The sequence below is a fragment of the Pipistrellus kuhlii genome, unplaced genomic scaffold (assembly GCF_014108245.1).
Source record: "Pipistrellus kuhlii isolate mPipKuh1 unplaced genomic scaffold, mPipKuh1.p scaffold_m20_p_1, whole genome shotgun sequence".
NCBI lineage: Eukaryota > Metazoa > Chordata > Mammalia > Chiroptera > Vespertilionidae > Pipistrellus > Pipistrellus kuhlii.
In genome coordinates, this window is record NW_023425404.1 from 63,299,989 (window position 1) to 63,317,694 (window position 17,706).

Consider the following 17,706-nt stretch of genomic DNA (forward strand, 5'->3'; position numbering starts at 1 on the left):
TGCATGATCCCAGGATACTTTGTCCATGATTGCCCCAAATCTGGATTCTTAATCTTTAAAAATGGCTCTATGTCTACAAGTCTAATCCACCTCGTAAATGGCTTAGTGTTATGAATGCTCAGGTGGCTAGTTGACCACTTAATTTAGCATTTGATCATTTATTGTACTATATGTGAACTGGTAGCATTGGAGGGTCTGTCTTTAACTAGATTCAACTAAGTGCCTTGTAATCTGAGTGCAGATTTCTGCAGAAGCTAACTAGCAAGTGGCTGTACTATATACTACTAAAAATATGTTGGCAGAAAGGCCCTTATGCTGCCCTAAGTATAAACTAAAATGTAGACCTAAGGCCTTTTCCAGCTTGATCATTAAATTTTCCTGCCACATCCATGAATTTTACTCCATGTATTAACCATGTTCTCAAGGTTGCTGTGCCCAACACATCTATTCTGTCGTAAGTACCACTGCACCAAAGTGGCTTTATGCTGTTAATGCTGGGAAGGTCTCATCTATCCACCAGGAGGCACTAAATAGCCATCAAAAATCCTTATAAATCTTGGATTTTGGGGGATTAATTTATTCTTTGGACTCTTGTTTATAGTTTTGTATTTTTAAAAAAATAAATTAATTTTTTTACAGAGAAGAAGCAGAGGAATAGAGTTAAAAACATGAGTGAGAAACATAAGCTACCTCCTGCACACTCCCTACTGGGGATGTGCCCGCAACCAAGGTTCATGCCCTTGACTGGAATTGAACCTGGGACCCTTGAGTCTGCAAGCCAACTCTATCCACCAAGCCAAACCAGTTAGGGCTATAGTTTCATATGTTTAGTCAACTTAGTATCATATCCATTCCTCATTTTTAACTGCTTGAGGGACCCCTCATCTTCACTGCAGTGTGCTCTTGGCAGGTGTCTCTGGTTCCAAATTGCTCATGTTGGCAGAAAGGCTGCCATCATAAGTATAAACTAAAGTGTAGACCTAAGGCCTTTTCCAGCTTGATCTTCATTAAATTTTCCTGCCACATCCATGAATTTTACTCCATGTATTGACCATGTTCTCAAGCTTGCTGTGCCCAACACATCTATTCTGTCAGAATCCTAAGTACCACAGTTGAGAAATCTCTCAATATCTTACAATGAATCTCTAGCACTTAATAGTTTTATAACTAGAATAATTACATCCTCATTCCCTCACTAGATTGCAAGCTCGAGGGCATGGATTTTTGCCTCTAAGAGCGCATGGTGCCTGCCACCTAATAGGTGCTCAAAAGATGTTGAATAATGGCCCCTCATCCTGAACCTGCTGGTTCCTATCCTTACAGGAATCAGAATTCCAACTTTAGCTGGTCTTTTTTTTTTTTCTTCCTATAGCAGTATCAGTGATTTTAGAAAAGGCAATGGCATGGAAAGTAAGTTGCTTTCCTTGGGAAAGATTGGTTATTTTTCTGTCAATCCTGATAAGCTTCTTAAACAAAAAATAGGAATGAGCTTCATGGTCTTCATGTAACTTTTTAAGGTTAGAAATGTACCCTACATATCCTTTTAATGTTCCCCTCAATCTATTATAGCTCTTATTCTGTCCCTGGTCTCATTGCAATTCTGTAGGAGGGAGGTATCTAAGGAAGAGAGAGAGGGATAACCTGTCTACAAGATTCCTTCTCTGGGGTGAGGGTCTGATTCAGAGATCCTTAGGCTGTGGTTGATACAGTGAGGGGAGACAACCCAGTGCTTTTTCAGGTAAATTTGCCCAACCTGACAGCAATAGAGAAAATCAGTTGCTAGGTTTTTTCAATGATACAACTTCCCTTGCTTTTATATATGGTTTAAATGAGTCACCTTGCCGAAACCGGTTTGACTCAGTGGTAGAGCGTCGGTCTTGGGACTGCAAGGGCCCAGGTTCGATTCCAGTCAAGGGCATGTACATTGGTTGTGGGCATATCCACAATAGGGGGTGTGCAAGAGGCAGCTGGGCGATGTTTCTCTCATTGACGCTTCTAGCTCTCTCTCCTCCTCTCTGTAAAAGAATCAATAAAATATATTTTAAAAGTTTATTATAAATAAATAAAATCATGATATAATTTTTAAATGTCTTTCACACCTTAATTTCTCATGCCTCTTTCCCCCACTTTTTTTTTTTTTTTTTTTTTTTTTATGCCTATGGTAATCATTTGCTGAGGACTTATCAAGTGCTTGTTTTAGGTGCTAGAATTTGTTACAGAAAGAGTCCCTTAGCCCAGCCAGTGTGTCTCAGTGGACTGTTGTCCCATATAACAAGAGGTCACTCTAATTCTTGGTCAGGGCACATGCTTGGGTTGTAGGCTTGATCCCTAGTAGGGGATGTGCAGGAGGCAGCCGATCCGTATTTCATCAACGTTTCTATCTTCCTCTTCTCTAAAAACTCAATAAAAAATAAATATTTTTTTTAGCCAAAACCGAGTTGGCTCAGTGGATAGAATGTCAGCCTGCAGACTGAAGGGTCCCAGGTTCAATTTCGGTCAAAGGCATGTACCTTGGTTGCAGGCACATCCCCAGTGGGTGTGTGTGTGTGTGTGTGTGCAGGAGGTGGCTGATCGATGATTCTCTCTCATCGATGTTTCTAACTCTCTATCCCTCTCTCTTCCTTTCTGTAAAAAATCAATAAAATATATTAAATTTTTTTTTAAAAAAGTCACTTAGTAAGGAGACTAATTTTATTTGCCAAAGGAAGTTCAGTTTGCCATCCCTCTGACTTGTGTATTACCGAAAAGCTCTATGGACCTCTCTGTTTTTTTAGATATAATTCACATACCATAAAATCTACCTTTTAAGTGTACAATAGTATTTACAAAAAAAAACAAAAACAAAAAAAAAACTTTAACATCCATGGAATAAAAGGCATCTATGAAAAACCCAGAGCTAACATATTTATCAGGAAAAGGCTAAAAGCCTTCATCCTAAGAACAGGAACAAGGCAAGAATATCTGTTTTTGCCACTTCAACATTGTACTAGAAGTTCTGCTAGCTGGGAAAATGAGACAAGAACATGAAATAAAATGTACCCAGAATGGAAAGGACAATATATAACTGTATTTGGAGGTAACATGATTTTGTATATTAAAAAATAAACACATTGTTCTCTATGCACACCATATTCTGTTACACCTTGATCTTTGCACTAATGCTTCCTCCTTTCTGTCCCTGGCAAACTCAAGGTTCAATCCAAATGTCTGAGATGCTTCCCTTGACTGTTTCTAATAGAGTATATCCTTCCATCCGCAGAGTTGCTACAGCAATTTTTACAGTTCTCTGTATTTTTTTTTTTTTTTTTTATACAGGATTGTAAGGATTTGTCTCAGTTTTCTGAGTTCTTGCAGGCAATGACTATAGCCCTTCCCCAAGATCTGAGGCAGCACCCGACGGTTGTGGATAATAAAAAATTGGTAGTACGGGGTCCAGGCTAGGTAGACTGAATGGGAGTGGCCTTCATGGTCTTCATGTAACTTTTTAAGGTTAGAAATGTACCCCACATATCCTTTTAATGTTCCCCTCAATCTACTATAGCTCTTAGTTGTGAAACCAGATAAAAACATTACTAAAATCTGTTCATGTTTCAATCAGTACAACTCCAAGGAAAGTAGTAATTTCCTTGTTTGCCTGAAAACTCTTTCCAAGTTCCTGGACTACCTTCTACATTTAATATTAAAAAGTAGATAATACGAGAGAAACCAAGATGGCGGCATAGGGTAGACACCTGAATGCAGCCTACCACAACAAATTTGAATTTAAAACTGGAAAACAGGGGAAACATCACTCTGAAGCACCGGATGGCTGGCTGAGAGGAGGCTCTACCATCTGGGAAGGAAAGAGAAGGCACGCTGAGCCTCAGGAACTGTGAAGGTGCGGAGAACTGTGCGCGTGAAAAGGTGGCTGCCAGACTTTGCTGCTGGCTTGCTTGCAAAGAGCCGAGAGGGCGGGCCGAGTTCGCTGCTGACTTACTCCCTGCATGCACAGAGGGCGGACAGCTAATGTACAGCTGACTTTCTTGTTCAGGAGGAAAACAACCACCCTATTGCTCTGATAGACGGCCCCAGACATGGAGAGGCCAGACTGTCAGGCAGCGGGCAGAGATCTCTCAGAGGAGTGTGAAGCCAGTGGCCATTACTGCATGACTCAGAAACCAGACCCTTATAGGGAGGGGCTGACCAAAGCTTGTCTACACCACCCTGAGACTCCACCCCATCCAAGCGGAGCACAGAAGCCCTTCCAGTGGCTAGCTTTCTTGTTCACAGTGAATAGGACTCTCCTAGGGAGGGGCAGACAGGAATCCAAAGCTTGTCTGTGCCTATACCAAAGAGGTGCACGTGCCTGCAACCAATCTTTGGGATTCACCAAAGCTTGGCTGTGCCACCCCAAGACTCCACCCCATCCAAGTGGAATACAGAAACCCTCCTAGCTGAGACACTTCTGATCCTCATAGCCAATTGGCTTGGAGATCAACACTTCTCAGTGATATCAACAACAACAAGACTTAACAACAAGACTGTACACACAGCCCACAAAGGGTACACCAGGATTGTCCACCTCAGGTAACTGGGAGGCTGAACCACTGAACCATATAGGACACCTTAGCACACAAAGCCACCTTACTAACTCAGGGAAGCTGTGAAAATGCCTACACAAGGAAATAGATCACAAACAAAAGAAATGGAGCACAAGAAGCGACTGGATATAGAGTTCAAAACCATGCTTATAAAGTTTTTCAAGAGTTTCCTAGAAAAGGCCAACAAAATAAATGAGACCTATGAGTATGAAAAGGGATCAACTAGAAATAAAGAATACATTGCTGAAATAAAAAAATATTATTCAGAGTCCTAAAAACAGAATGGAAGATTGCAAGAATCAAGTCAAAGATTTGGAACATAAAGAGCCAGAGGACACTCCTCCACAGAAGCAAGAAGATAAGAGAATCCAGAAAGTTGATAGTGTAAGAAACCTCTGGGACAATTTCAAACGAACCAACATCAGAATTATGGGGGGTCCCAGAAGAAGAGAGAGAGCAAGATACCGAAAAAATACTGAAAGAAATAGTGACAGAAAACTTCCCCCACCTGGGGAAAGAAATAGACTTACAAGTCCAGGAAGCACACAGAACCCCAAACAAAAGGAATCCAAAGAGGAACACACCACGACACATCATAATTAAAATTCCAAGAGCAAAAGACAAAGAATATTAAAAGCAGCAAGAGAAAAGCAGGTAGTTACCTAAAAAGGAACACCCATACGATTGTCAGCAGACTTCTCAACAGAAACCATGCAGGCCAGACAGGAATGGCAAGAAACATTCAAAGTGATGCATAGCAAGAACCTACAGCCAAATATAATCTACCCAGCAAAGCTAACACTCAGAATCAAAGGCCAAATAAAGCGCTTCACTAATAAATAAAAAAAAGCTAAAGGAGTTCATCACCGCCAAACCAGAATTCTATGAATTGCTGAAAGAGGTTCTTTTTTAAAAAATATATTTTATTGATTTTGTACAGAGAGGAAGGGAGAGAGATAGAAAGTTAGAAACATCGATCAGCTGCCTCCTGCACACCCCCCACTGAGGATATGTCCGCAACCAAGGTACATGCCCTTGACTGGAATCAAACCCGGGACTTTTCAGTCCCCAAGCCAACGCTCTATCCATTGAGCCAAACCGGTTTCGGCTGAAAGGGGTTCTTTAAGAAGAGGAAGAAGATATAGATAAAAATTACGATCAACAAATACATAACTATCAAGAAGTGAAACTAAAAGCCAAGGGAATTAAAAAAACTGATGATCAATATTAACTGTTGAATATAATAGAATCAGAGGTATGGAAGGGGAGTGAACTGAGGATTCTCGGGGAAAAGGGGAGTGGGGAGTGTGGGAAGAGCCTGAACAAAAACTGTGCACCTATGGATGAGGACAATGGGGTGTGTGGAAAGGGCAGAAGGTGGGGTGGGAACCTGGTGAAGGGGAGCAATGGAGGGGAAAAAAAATGAGGAACATTTGTAATAATATGAACAATAAAGATTTATTTTTTAAAAAAAAGTAGATAATACTTTCTCTCACAGTGTTTAGACATATTTTCTATCTGGTATTTAGTAAGAAGATTGAGGCTCCCAGTTTCAAGATTTGACTACTCTAATTGCTTACCAGTCATAGAACCCTGACTACATTACCTTTCAAATCTTAGTAAAAGCCACAAAAATAATCATCATTTTTTCAAGGGGTTATTGATGAGGATCCAATGAGATCATATGGTTGGTAAATTTTAGAGCAACTGACAAGATCTCAGTTTTTTTAGCTATACACACTGACCCTTTCCACCTAGACTGCAAATTGCTTGGGAACAAGTGTCTGTGCTTTATTGGTTCTCTGCAAATGCTCTCATTATGTTTTTAAATTTTTTATTTAATGATTTGAGAGAGAGAGAAGAAGAAGAAGGTAGAGAAAGAGAGAGTGGGAGAGGAAAAACTTCAATTTGTTGTTTCACTTATTTATGCATTCATTAGTCGCTTTTTGTATGTGCCCAGAACCTGAAACTTTGGTTCTATAACCTTGGCAGCTGATCAATGATTCTCTCTCATCATTGATGTTATTATCTCTATCCCCTTCTCCCTTCCTCTCTGAAATCAATGAAAATATTTTTAAAAAGGTCAATAGTGGAGTCAGTTAAAACTCCACAGACATTATTCTACAGAATGTGTGATGCAGTTTATAACTGTGAAGGAACTGTGGTGTAGAAAGGGTAGCCAGAAGGGGTTTGAGGCCTAGCTCTGCCACTAAATGGCAGGTCCCTGATTTTCACTCATTTCTATTTTCTCAGTAGTTAAATAGGATGAAAATTATAATACCTATGTCAGGGGACTGTGGAGATTAAATTCCTATGAGTTTTCAGATAATATTATTATTATTACTGAAGCCCAGAATGGATTGGCAGAGGGGAAGGAGATAGGAACACTGGTGCTGTGGGAAGCTGTGGGTAATGGTCCTATCTTCTCTGAAAAAGGCTGGCCTCCAATTTTTGATTTTTCTAAGAATCCCTCTTTCCAAGACCAAGCCACGCTTTCCTAGCTCCAGGCCTTTGCTCTCCCTTTATCCTTTGAGATGAGAGCACTGTGTCTGTCTCCTGGGCTCTTGCCTGAGGGCTTCCTGCCTCTAAGTAAAAGTCTTACTTCCTTCAAAATGTAGCCTTTTGGTGGTCCAAACAACTGGCCTCTCCCTCCTCTTTAATAAATATAGTATTAGATGGATTACTCTTAAAAAATATTTTATTGATTTTTTTTACCAAGAGGAAGGGAGGAAGATAGAGAGTTAGAAACATGAATGAGAGAAACATTGATCAGCTGCCTCCTGCACACCCACTACTGGGTATGTGTCTGCAACCAATGTACATGCCCTTGACTAAAATCGAACCTGGGACCCTTGAGTCCACAGGCTGACTCTATCCACTGAGTCAAGCCAGTTAGGGCTTAGATGAATTACTCTTCAAGAATGGCCTGTGCTTTGTATCTCGGTTGGTACATACCTATAAATCAGGCACTGTTTGCTAAAAGAATGAACGAATGTTAACTTTTTGAGCTTCTATCATGTGTCAGAATTTGGTATTTCAAAGCTGAGTCAGACCAAGTTCCTTCCCTTAAGGAGCTTACCATCTAGTGGGAATAATTTCAGAGGCACTTATGTTATCTTGCTTAGCCTCGGAGCAACCTTTGAAGGAAGCTGAAGGTTTAAAGATTTGCCCAAAGTGGCAAAGCCAGGCCAGGGCTGGTCTGAGAGGCAGACCCAGAGGTGGAAATTCTAGTCTCCTACGGCCCCACCACCGAGTGCCTAGAAGCTCACCCCTCACTTCCAAGAGAGTGCCCAAGCTTGGAAAGAGTTGGAAAGGTGGCTACAGTATACATGAATGGAGAGCTCCAGCTCCGGATCTAATTAATCCCAGCTCTGGCACTCATTATTACTGAGTCTCTCAGAGCACCAGTTTTCTCATCTGCACTAGTGAGCATCCATTGTTTTTACCCGTACAATATCCAGTCCTGCTTCTGCTAACAGCACTCAGGTGTTGCTTTCCCTCTCCCCGGAAGTCAGTGGTATGGCAGGGGTGGCATGTTACTCAGGCTGGCCAGTCCCTTGCTCTCTGGAAATGATTCTTCAGGGGGTGGGGGGGACCCAAAGATTGAATCCCATTGGAGTTTATTCACCCAGGTGACAAAAATATTACTGGTTCTATTCCCTGGACCCCGGGGACCTCCCCCTGGTTCCTGAAAAATATACATTTTTATTGATTTTAGAGAGGAAGGGAGAGGGAGAGATAGAAACAAGAATGATAAGAGAGAATCATCGATTGGCTGCCTCCTGCACACCTCCTAATGGGGATAGAGCCTGCAACATGGGCATGTGCCCTTGACCGGAATCGAACCTGGGACACTTCAGTCTGCAGGCTGATGCTCTATCCACTGAGTCAAACCAGCTAGGCTGTTCCTGACCTTCTATGTCTAGTTCTGCTTCTCCTTCCATTCTGTTAGCTCCCCACCACACCCCTCTAATAATTTTCCTTTTTGTTTAAGTTCATTGGAATTCGTTTTTATTGTTCCAAACACCTACTTTGCAGTGTTGTAAGGATTAAGTGATTAAATGAAGTTTGTAAAGTGCCTAACCCAGTCCCAGCAGCACAGCAATCAGTAACAGGCAGTAGCTATCTATAAGTTCACACAGGGCGGGGGGTGGGAGGAGCAGGGGGACACGCACAGGGAGGGGGAGGGAGATTGTCATTGGTTTTAGTTCCACTGAGAAGCCTTCCCCCAGGAGGTAGTGGAAGGACAACAGAAGGGAGGGAAGTCCAGGCTATGGTATGCTCATTTCACCAGTGTCTTTATTGAAACAGAATGACAGAGCAAGAAAGAATGAGGTCTGGGAGGATGTCTTTGGGCACAGGGTGAAGCCCAGAACAGGTGGTTACAGCGTGGAGCTCTCTCCCTGCCCCCTGACTCTTGCCAAGGGAGTGAACACAAGCAGCAGGGAGGAGACGGGGTAGGGGCAGCCCTCTGAGCTCTACTTGATGGCTGGCGGGAGATGCCTCTGAGCCTCCCAATTGTCTTACCAGGCAGGGCCTTCTGTCACCTTTCCGTATGGGCCAGCCTCCTGCCAGCGAGCTCAGAGGCCACTCAGAGGGCGGGGTTGGGGGTGGCAAGCAGCGGGACGTGGTCACAGCGGCTAGGGGGTGGCTGCCGCAGGAGCGAAGGCCGGCGGCACAGCTCCCCGTCCCGGAGCACCTCGGGCAGGAGCTTGCGCTTGGTCTCCGGCAGAAGCATGATGCTGAGGATGCAGAGGAGGGCGCAGGCAGCCAGCACGACGTGCTGCAGGAAGGCTCCGTGGCCCATGTGCAGCCGCTGGGCGGGGTCACTCAGCCCTCCCAGTGCCCCCAGTGCCATGATCAGGCCCAGGCCTCGGCCCCTGGGAGAGATGGAGTTGGCACTCAGTCTCTAGATGTGGGACTCACCCCCACCCTTCTCTAGCAGCCTTCCCTCCTTCATCCTTCAAGGGCCCTGGCCCAGACCCTGGCAGCACCCTCACTCTCACCGGACAGTGGTGGGGATGACTTCAGAAGCAAGGAGGGTACTGAGGATTCCAGCGGCTTGGGAGGAGAAGAGGCCAAGCACAGCGAAGGTGGTGATGGCGGAATCATTCAGATCTGGAGGACCAAGGAGGAAGCATGAATGGAGGCGGGAGACCATGTGTGGCATAGTCCCTCGCTTCATCCCCTTGCTCTCTGATCCTATGGCTAGGTGGGTGGGCTCTGAGCATTCACTAATTGGTTGGGAGAACAGATAGGGTACGTTGCCAGGGAAGGACTGTGGAGATCTGGGCAGGGGCTGTTTTTGTCTTAGGAGGCCTGTCTGAGGCTCCTCTGCCTGGTTCCTTTGCTGAGCCCATTGTATGGGGAAGGGAGGACGCTCACAATCCCACAGGCCCAGCAGGACCAGAGACGCAATGCCAGTGAGGGTCATCAAGAGAAGCAGGATGCCCCGGCGGCCAAATCGGTCCACGGTGACCCCCAGGAAGATACAGGCCAGGGCTGCCGTGCCGCTGGCTAGCAGGGCGCACAGGTAGAAGTCCGACGGGCTCCCTCCGTCTGCTCCCACAGGCTGGTAGCAGTGACGAATGGCGTGGGCAATGAAGCTGTGAGAAGGAGTGGGAAAACAGAAAGGTGCCTGCATCCCCACCCGCAGCTTTCCACGGCTCTGGCGGCCCTCGGTGGGGGTCCTCATGCCTTTCCCACCCAGCCAGCCCCCATCCCAGCTACTGGCCTGGCCCTTGGCTCAGACCCCAGGCTCACTTGGTGAAGCCCAGGATGAGCAGGTTTTTCCAGATGTTGCGGTAGTTGAGGAGGGATGCGAGGGAAAAGGAGGATGTTGCAGGGAGAGGGCAGGTGTTCTCCAGGTCTTTGGGAGAGAAAGGGAGGAGCTGTCAGAAGGAGCAGCAGAGAACCCAGAGTCCTCCCACAGGAGTGGTGGGGACCTTGGGAGAAGGTGCACAGCTATAACCATGCAGAGGGCACCGTGCATGTGAGAGGGCGTCTGTAGGGCCCCCTGTATCCTACCCTGCAGGGCCTCCTGGGCTTCCTCTCCCAGCATCTGCCCATGGGGCCGGTTCCGCTCAGCCAGGATCCTCAGCACCGATTGGGCCTCCTCAATCTGTCGCTTCACTATCAACCACCGTGCAGACTCCAGAAACAGACCAGGCCAGCTGGGGGCAGGGGTGTGGGGTACACAGTGAAGCCTCCCGTCTTCTGACACAGGGGTGGGAAACTGCCCCCCTCTGAGGGGCTGGGGCAGGGGCAGGCCTGGACGAGGGGGAGTGGAGAAGAGGGGGTCTCTGGGCTAGAGCTAAGTTGGAGGGGGAGCTGAGAATGACCCAAACAGCAGGTAAAGGGTGATACTGACCCATAAAACAGGAAGAGGATGCAGGGAGCGGTGATCATTCGCTGCAGAAACCGCCAGTCCTTAGAGACAAGGGCCAGGCCCAGGAACAGGAAGTGTCCCCCCACCCCAACTAACTCCCCTGCTAGGGCCACCCGAAGCCTCTGGGTTGGGTCGCACAGCTCCAGGCCTGGAGATACAGCAGGGACAGGGAGGAGAGGTCAGGGAGGCAGGAGGCATGGGAGAGAAAAGGAGAGAGGGAGGGAGGGAGGAGGACAGAGAGTGAGGTCAGACCCTGATTGGAGGCGGCAGCTGTCACCTCCCACAGACTAACCTCTACATGGCAAAGAGTGGAGAGATGGTGCAGTCCTCTCCCCTCTCCTGCTCAAATGTGGGAGGGCTGGAGGGTCAGAGTCCCTGATGGGTGTTTAGCATTCCCAATTACAGGCTCTTTCATATCAGATCTTATATGACCTTCATATCAACACTTGTTCAAGGTCACACAGCTAGTTAGGATTTTTATTTTTTTTTTTAAATAGGACTGTTACCTGACAGCAATAAGTCTAGGGCAAGGAAATCTTAAAGATAGTGGAAAGAGATGGGTGTGGATAGATGAAAGACCCCTGGATCCTTCAAAGGCCTGGGCAGAAAGACAGCTTAGAGTCTGGACAGCTGAAATTTGGGGCTGAAGAAGGGACTGAGGGGACCCTAGGGGGCAGTGGGAAGGCCTGGGTTGACACAGGCAGGGATGAGCCCCAAGGGAGGGACCTCTTTGGAGGGTGCCACTCACGCATCAGGTAGACACCAAGGTCAACTCCGGCAAGCAGGAAGCCCAGGAGGAATCGAAGCGCCATGACGCCGGTGGCAGAGCCTGCAGCAGCCCCTCCCACTCCACAAGGGCCCACCAGCCCCAAGGTCAGCAGCACAATCCCACGGCGGCCAAACCTGGAAAGTGTGCAAGGCCTCTGGTCACCCAGACCCTCTGGGGGAGGCATTGCTGGGTGGGGCCCCATTGCCTGATTCACAGCAGGAGGAATGAGGATGAGGACTTGGGAGCAAGAGTTGGAATAAGGCTAGAGAAGATGGAAGGGATTGGGACCATGGGTAAGTTATGTCTGGCAACCAGGCACTTGGGTTCTGTAAGGGTGGGACCAGACTTGTGGATGGGGCTGTTGATCAGAGCTTAGGGCATTTCTCTGTGGAAGTGAGACCAATCATGAGAGGGGATGGGATATTGCTAAGGGGACTTGGAACCATCCATCCTTAATGGTACGGGTCAGTTAGGATGAAGCTTGTCTCAGACTGGTCAGAGAAGATGGGGACATTGATATGTGTACGAGGTTGGAGTTACTGATCAATGGAGGTGGGTCCATTGGCCACTTGTGCCTGGGGATAGGATTGGTCAGTGAAGATGGAGCTATTGATCTTAGGGAATTGAGTAATTGATTTTGGAGGATGAGGCCATTGTCCCATGGGGTTGGGACATGGGTCTGTTTGTCCATAAGGATGGTGAGTAGAAATGGGGCCACTGGCCAGAAGATGGAGCTGCTAATCCATGGGCATGGATATTTAATCCATGGATTAGGACTATGGATCAGTGGAGAGAATTCCTAATTTTAAAGACTGGACAATTGATCTTTGGGGATGGAGCCATTGCCTCATGGGGTGGGGGAATCTTAGTCCATGTGGGTGGGGCTACTGTTCAGTGGGGATGAATCTATGAATCCAGGGGGATAATCAGTGAGGACTGGGTCACAGACCGGGGAAATTAGACTATTGGTCCATGATGATGGATAGGGCTATTGATCCTTGGAGACCAGGCTATGATCTTTGGGGATAATACAAAAGATTTATGGGGATGAAGATTGGGATCACTGGTCATTGGGAATACTACTATTGACCCAGTAGAGTAGGGCTATATTTCCATGGGATGAGTTTATTGGTTAATTGGACTAAATCTACTGAATTTAGAAGACTGAATTATTGGACTTAGGTGATGAGACTATGATTTCATAGGAATAATGCTACTGGTCTGTGAGCGTGAGATCATTAATGCATGAGGATGGGCTATTGACCTATGGCTTTAGAATAATTTGCCCAAAAGAATTTGTGACTCCTGGGCAGTAAGGCTAGGTATTGATTTTAGGGAATTGGATTATTGAATGCTGGGTTGCCTTTGATCCATGAGAGTTGAGCTATTAATCCATTTGGATAGAACTGTAGATTAAGTGGAAGTTAGCCTAATAATCCATGGGGATGGTGAGTGGAGATGGAGCACTTGGTCAGTGGCGACAGTATTGAGAATCAGAGGTGACGGGAGTTCTGATCCCTGGGGAAAGCTATTGGTTGGTGGGGGATAAGCTGATCCTTGAGGTGAGGCCACTGGTTCATGGAAAAGGGGTATTTGGTCTGAGAGGCTGTGAGAGCACTGAAGACCCGTGAGGATGGAACTTTTAATTTCTGGGGGAGTGGTGCTCTTGTGGTCATTGATCTGTGGGAATTGGACTATTGACCCAGGAGGGTGGAATCATTTGTAAAGTTGAACTGTATTGGTCAATGGGAATGGGGTTAGGAATTAACATAATTATCTTCAGAAATAAGGCCATTGAGATGGAGCGAATAGTCCACATGGATGGGGCTATTAATGGGGATGAGTCTATTAATCCATGAGGATGGTGAGGGAGGTGGTTAGTGATGGTAGGAACAACAGAGGAGGACCTAGGACTTTTTATATGTAGAGATAGGGTTTTCGGTCATGGAGCTGGAGCTATGGTCTTTGGAGACGATGCCGTTGATCCATGAATATGGGGGATTGGGGTGAAGTCATTCCCTGTTGCAGAAGAAGTATTTCTTGTCAGGGAGTGCGGTTGAGAGAGGGAGGGGGGTGCATGTCATTGAACCGAAGTCCTGAGAAGGCTGCAGAGTCCAGCGACTACTCTTCGGCCTCTTGTCAGCACCAGCTGCCTGAGCTCGCCTGCCTAGCACCCCTCCTCTCTGCTCGCCCTGCCCCTGGCAGCCCTCACCTGTCCGCAGGGTAGCCCAGGAACAAGTAGCCGGAGGCAAAGCCCAGGATGAAGAGGATCTGCTCCAGGATCACCTGCCAGCCCAGGTCACACACCAGATCCCACTGGGGAGGTGAGAAGGACGGAGCGGGGGTGAGGCCCTGAGTGGGTGGCTCTCAGCCCGCTCCCCCTCAGGCCCCCGGAGCCCACCCGGGAGCCTCACCTGGCCGATGGCGTTGGTGGTGAGCACGGGCAGGCCGTTGTAGTCCCAGTCCTTGAGGCAGTGGTTGAAGTCCGGCGGGGCAAAGCCGCTGCACGAGGGGTCTGTGCTGGTGGCGCCGATGCGGGTGGCGGGTATCGCGGCGCTGGCGACGCCGACCCCGCTGACGCCGACCCCGCTGGCGTTGGGGGGCTGCTCCCAGCCGGAGGCGTTGGGGCCCCCGTAGTGGCAGTGCAACGGGGGCGCCAGCGTGAAGATGGGGTCCGAGGCCAGGCCCAGCGCCACGAAGAGCACAGGCAGGCAGCAGAGGCCGAGCTGCAGCTGCTGGCCCCCACCCAGCGCCCCTATCTGGGCGAGCAGCGCCTCGAAGCTGAGGGGCCCGGAGGGCACGGCCAGAGACAGGCTGCTGCCCAGCCCGCCGCGGCCCGTCTCGCCCGCCCCCTCCCGCTCGCGCTGCCGCTCCCCCTGCATCTGCTCGGCGGGCACCGCATCTCCGAGGCTTCCGACCTGCTGAGAGGTAGGGAGGGGTGCGGGGGGGCGGGGGGAGGAAGGGCGGGAGAAGCAGGAGAAGGGGGTGAACCGGGGGAAACTGCAAAGCAAGGGAGGAGGGAGGGCGCTGGAGCGAGGAAGGCAGGCAGGGGTCGGGGTGCGCGGAGGAAAACGCCAGGAAAACGCCAGGCGCGGTGCGGAGGCGATGGCGCAGCCCTGGGCGCGCAGGCACTTACTCCGTTGGGGTTGGGGGTGATCTCTACATTGCTGTCGATTTTGCTGCCGCCCCCGCCGTTGGGCTCCGGGGTCCCGGTGGCCACGCGGGGAGCCAGCTTGCCGACCTCAGGGGCCCTGCGGGGCCTCGCCGGAAGGATGCGCGGTCCTCTGGCCCAGGGTGCGCTGGACGCTCGGATCCGGAGCGCGGAGACCCCGCTCTGCAGCTCTGCAGCCGCGGGCGCCTCCTCCGTCTCTGCGATCGCAGCGCCGATGTCTCCTCCCCTTCCTCCAGACTCTCCTCCCCTTCTCACGTCAGCAGAACCTTCGGTCCAGACTCTTCGTCAGAGAGAGGAAGGGGGGCCAGGGCCCAGGAGAGGGAGAGCGTGGGCTCTGTCTCTGTTCCCTGCGTCTGAGGGCTATTGCGGTAAAAAAAAAAAAAAAAAAAAAAAAAAAAAAAAAAAAAAAGGGAAAAAGGCTGAAGGATGGTAGCTAACCCACGCAGATGCCAGAGATCCCTTTTTTGCTTCCAATTCTTATCAACCATCCACCCATTCATCCGTCCACTCATAGATTCATCAATAATCCACTCATAGATTCATCAATAAAATGTATGAAGCTTCTACTCTGTGCCTGGCCTTGAGCTAGGCTTGGATATAATAGGATGAACAAGACACCCTGGAGTAGCTTACTGCGGGGACAGAAGAGTGTGATGACCATTGCAGCACTGGACATGCATCGGAGGGCTGGGTTGGGCGCTGTGCTCAGCCCTGGCTGCCCTTCCCCACAAGACCACTTCGCCTTCACTCAGGTTGAGTCACCATTTCTCAACAGCATTTGGCACTGTTGATCACCCATTCCTCTAAGTACTTTCTTCCTTGACTGCTAAGTCCTACATTCTCCTGGCTCTCTTTCTCTTCTTTTAAAAAAGCCCCCCTCCCCAAGGAAAGTTTACAAAATATTTTTATTGATTTCAAAGAGGGAGAGGGAAAGAGAGATACATCAGTGATGAGAGAGAATCACTGATTGGCTCCTCCTGCAGGCTCCCTACTGGGGATGGAGTGCACATCCCAGGCATGTGCCCTTGACCAGAATCGAACCTAGGGCCCTTTAATCTACAGGTCAATACTCTATCCAGCGAGCCAAACCAGCTAGGGCTTGATTTTCTTTCTCTACTGCAGGCTCCTCCTTCTCTTCTTCATCACTCCGGGTCTGATCCTCAGAGGCTTAGTCCTCCCTAGATCCTCCTCTTAGCTCACACTGTTCCCTGCACCTGGGGACTCTCTCCCATGCCCACAGCATCACCCTCAATATAAACAATACAAACCAACACATATTTGGCCCCCAGACTGACATTGACTGAACCACCTCCCAAAAGTCAGGTTTGCATGCCCACTGCACCAGTAAGATAAACACTGAAACAATGGTGCTTGGAGATAAAGGTTTACTTGATTTGGCCAAATCAAGAAGACAGAAGAGCAAGAGCTCTCAAATTCATCTTCCGAAAAAAGCAACAGTAGAGGGTTTTTATGCAGCTAGGCCCTGCTAGGGAGTAGGGGAGGGAGAAATCTGTTTCTCCAGTCACTGCTGACCATCCGTTTCACTTCCACCTCTCATCTGAGTCCAACCCCTGAAGCCTTCTTATCTGACCTCTTACCTTGGATGACTCATAGGGACCTCAAACCCAATGCTCTTCCTCTGCTAACCTGGTTGTCTTCAAGTGTGTCCTACATGAATGGCCCCCTCGTCATCCAACTGTGACCGGGTGCTCAGGTGACAGTCCTCAGAGTGCCCTCTTCCTTACCGCCCCATCAAATCCTTTTCAAAATCCTCCCATTTTACTATTATGTAATTCTCCTTTTCCGTTTCTCCCCATCTCTACCACCATTAGTCAAGCTGCCTGGCGCATAGATTGCTTTAGCCTCCTAATTCCTAACTGGTGCTCCGTGTCCACCGTGTTTCAACATCCCTTCCCCATCTGTTACGTAGAGTGCAGGTGGAGTGATCTTTTTAAAATGCAGATCTGTTCATGTCCCTTTCCCGCTTGACAACCTTGAATGGCTTCTTCTCGCCATCAAGGTCGCTAGTGTGTTAAACAGCTTCTACATAGTTCTGCATGCATGCCCCATGCTCTCTGCAGCTGCGTCTCACTTCTCAAACATTCCCTGCAGTCACACTGGACTCTTTTTTTTTTTTTTTTTTTAATGCCACAAGCTTGTCTTATATAAGGCTTCTCCTCCCCCTTAGCCAAGTCCTTATCATTCAGCTGTCAACTCCAGCATTATTTGCCCGAGAAGCCTTCCCTAACTCCCAGAATTGCTTCTCAGTGTGATTTACAGACCAGCAGCACCCACCTCACCTGGGAGCTTGTTAGAAGTGCGGACTCACGGGCCTTTTAACCAGATCCCCATTAGAGATACACTTGTCTAAGAGGTTTGATACCTAACAGGCACTTTTTTCTCCTACCTCAGATAAGGACTGGAATGTCCTGTCAGACTGTCAGGAACTCCAATCCTTCTTCTCTCCACCGAACCAGCTTCTGAAATGTTCTCGTTCTAAAATTTTCCAAATATGGGAAACCCTTCTGATGCTTTTAGCAGCCTTTCACCACTTCCCTCCCCCCAACTCATTTCAGCGCCTCCTCAGGGTTTACTTCGGCGCAGGCACAGACAACATCCCCTGAGGGTTTACGTGTCTGTGTTCTTGTGTCTGTCCTGGAATCACTGCCTTAACTTTATGTGGTGCTGGGCTGTTCATATGCGTTATCTTGTTAGGACTTCGCAGCAACCCCATGAGAATACTATGATCAATCTCATATCAAAGCTGAAACGGACTCAGAGGGGCTGACAGACTTAC

General features: G+C 48.2%; 1 protein-coding gene across 1 annotated transcript; it reads right to left on the reverse strand.

Moving 5' to 3' along the window:
* Positions 1 to 8,857: 8,857 nt before the first annotated feature.
* SLC22A17 (solute carrier family 22 member 17) lies at positions 8,858 to 15,008 on the reverse strand. Its single transcript, XM_036449085.2, has 10 exons — positions 14,874 to 15,008; positions 14,152 to 14,655; positions 13,950 to 14,053; positions 11,717 to 11,871; positions 10,951 to 11,116; positions 10,608 to 10,753; positions 10,344 to 10,449; positions 9,966 to 10,186; positions 9,587 to 9,698; positions 8,858 to 9,460 (listed from the first exon to the last, which is right to left on the reverse strand). Exons 2-10 carry the CDS (start codon positions 14,617 to 14,619, stop codon positions 9,172 to 9,174), a joined length of 1,767 nt encoding a protein of 588 aa, XP_036304978.1. The 5' UTR covers positions 14,620 to 14,655; positions 14,874 to 15,008; the 3' UTR covers positions 8,858 to 9,171.
* Positions 15,009 to 17,706: the final 2,698 nt, after the last annotated feature.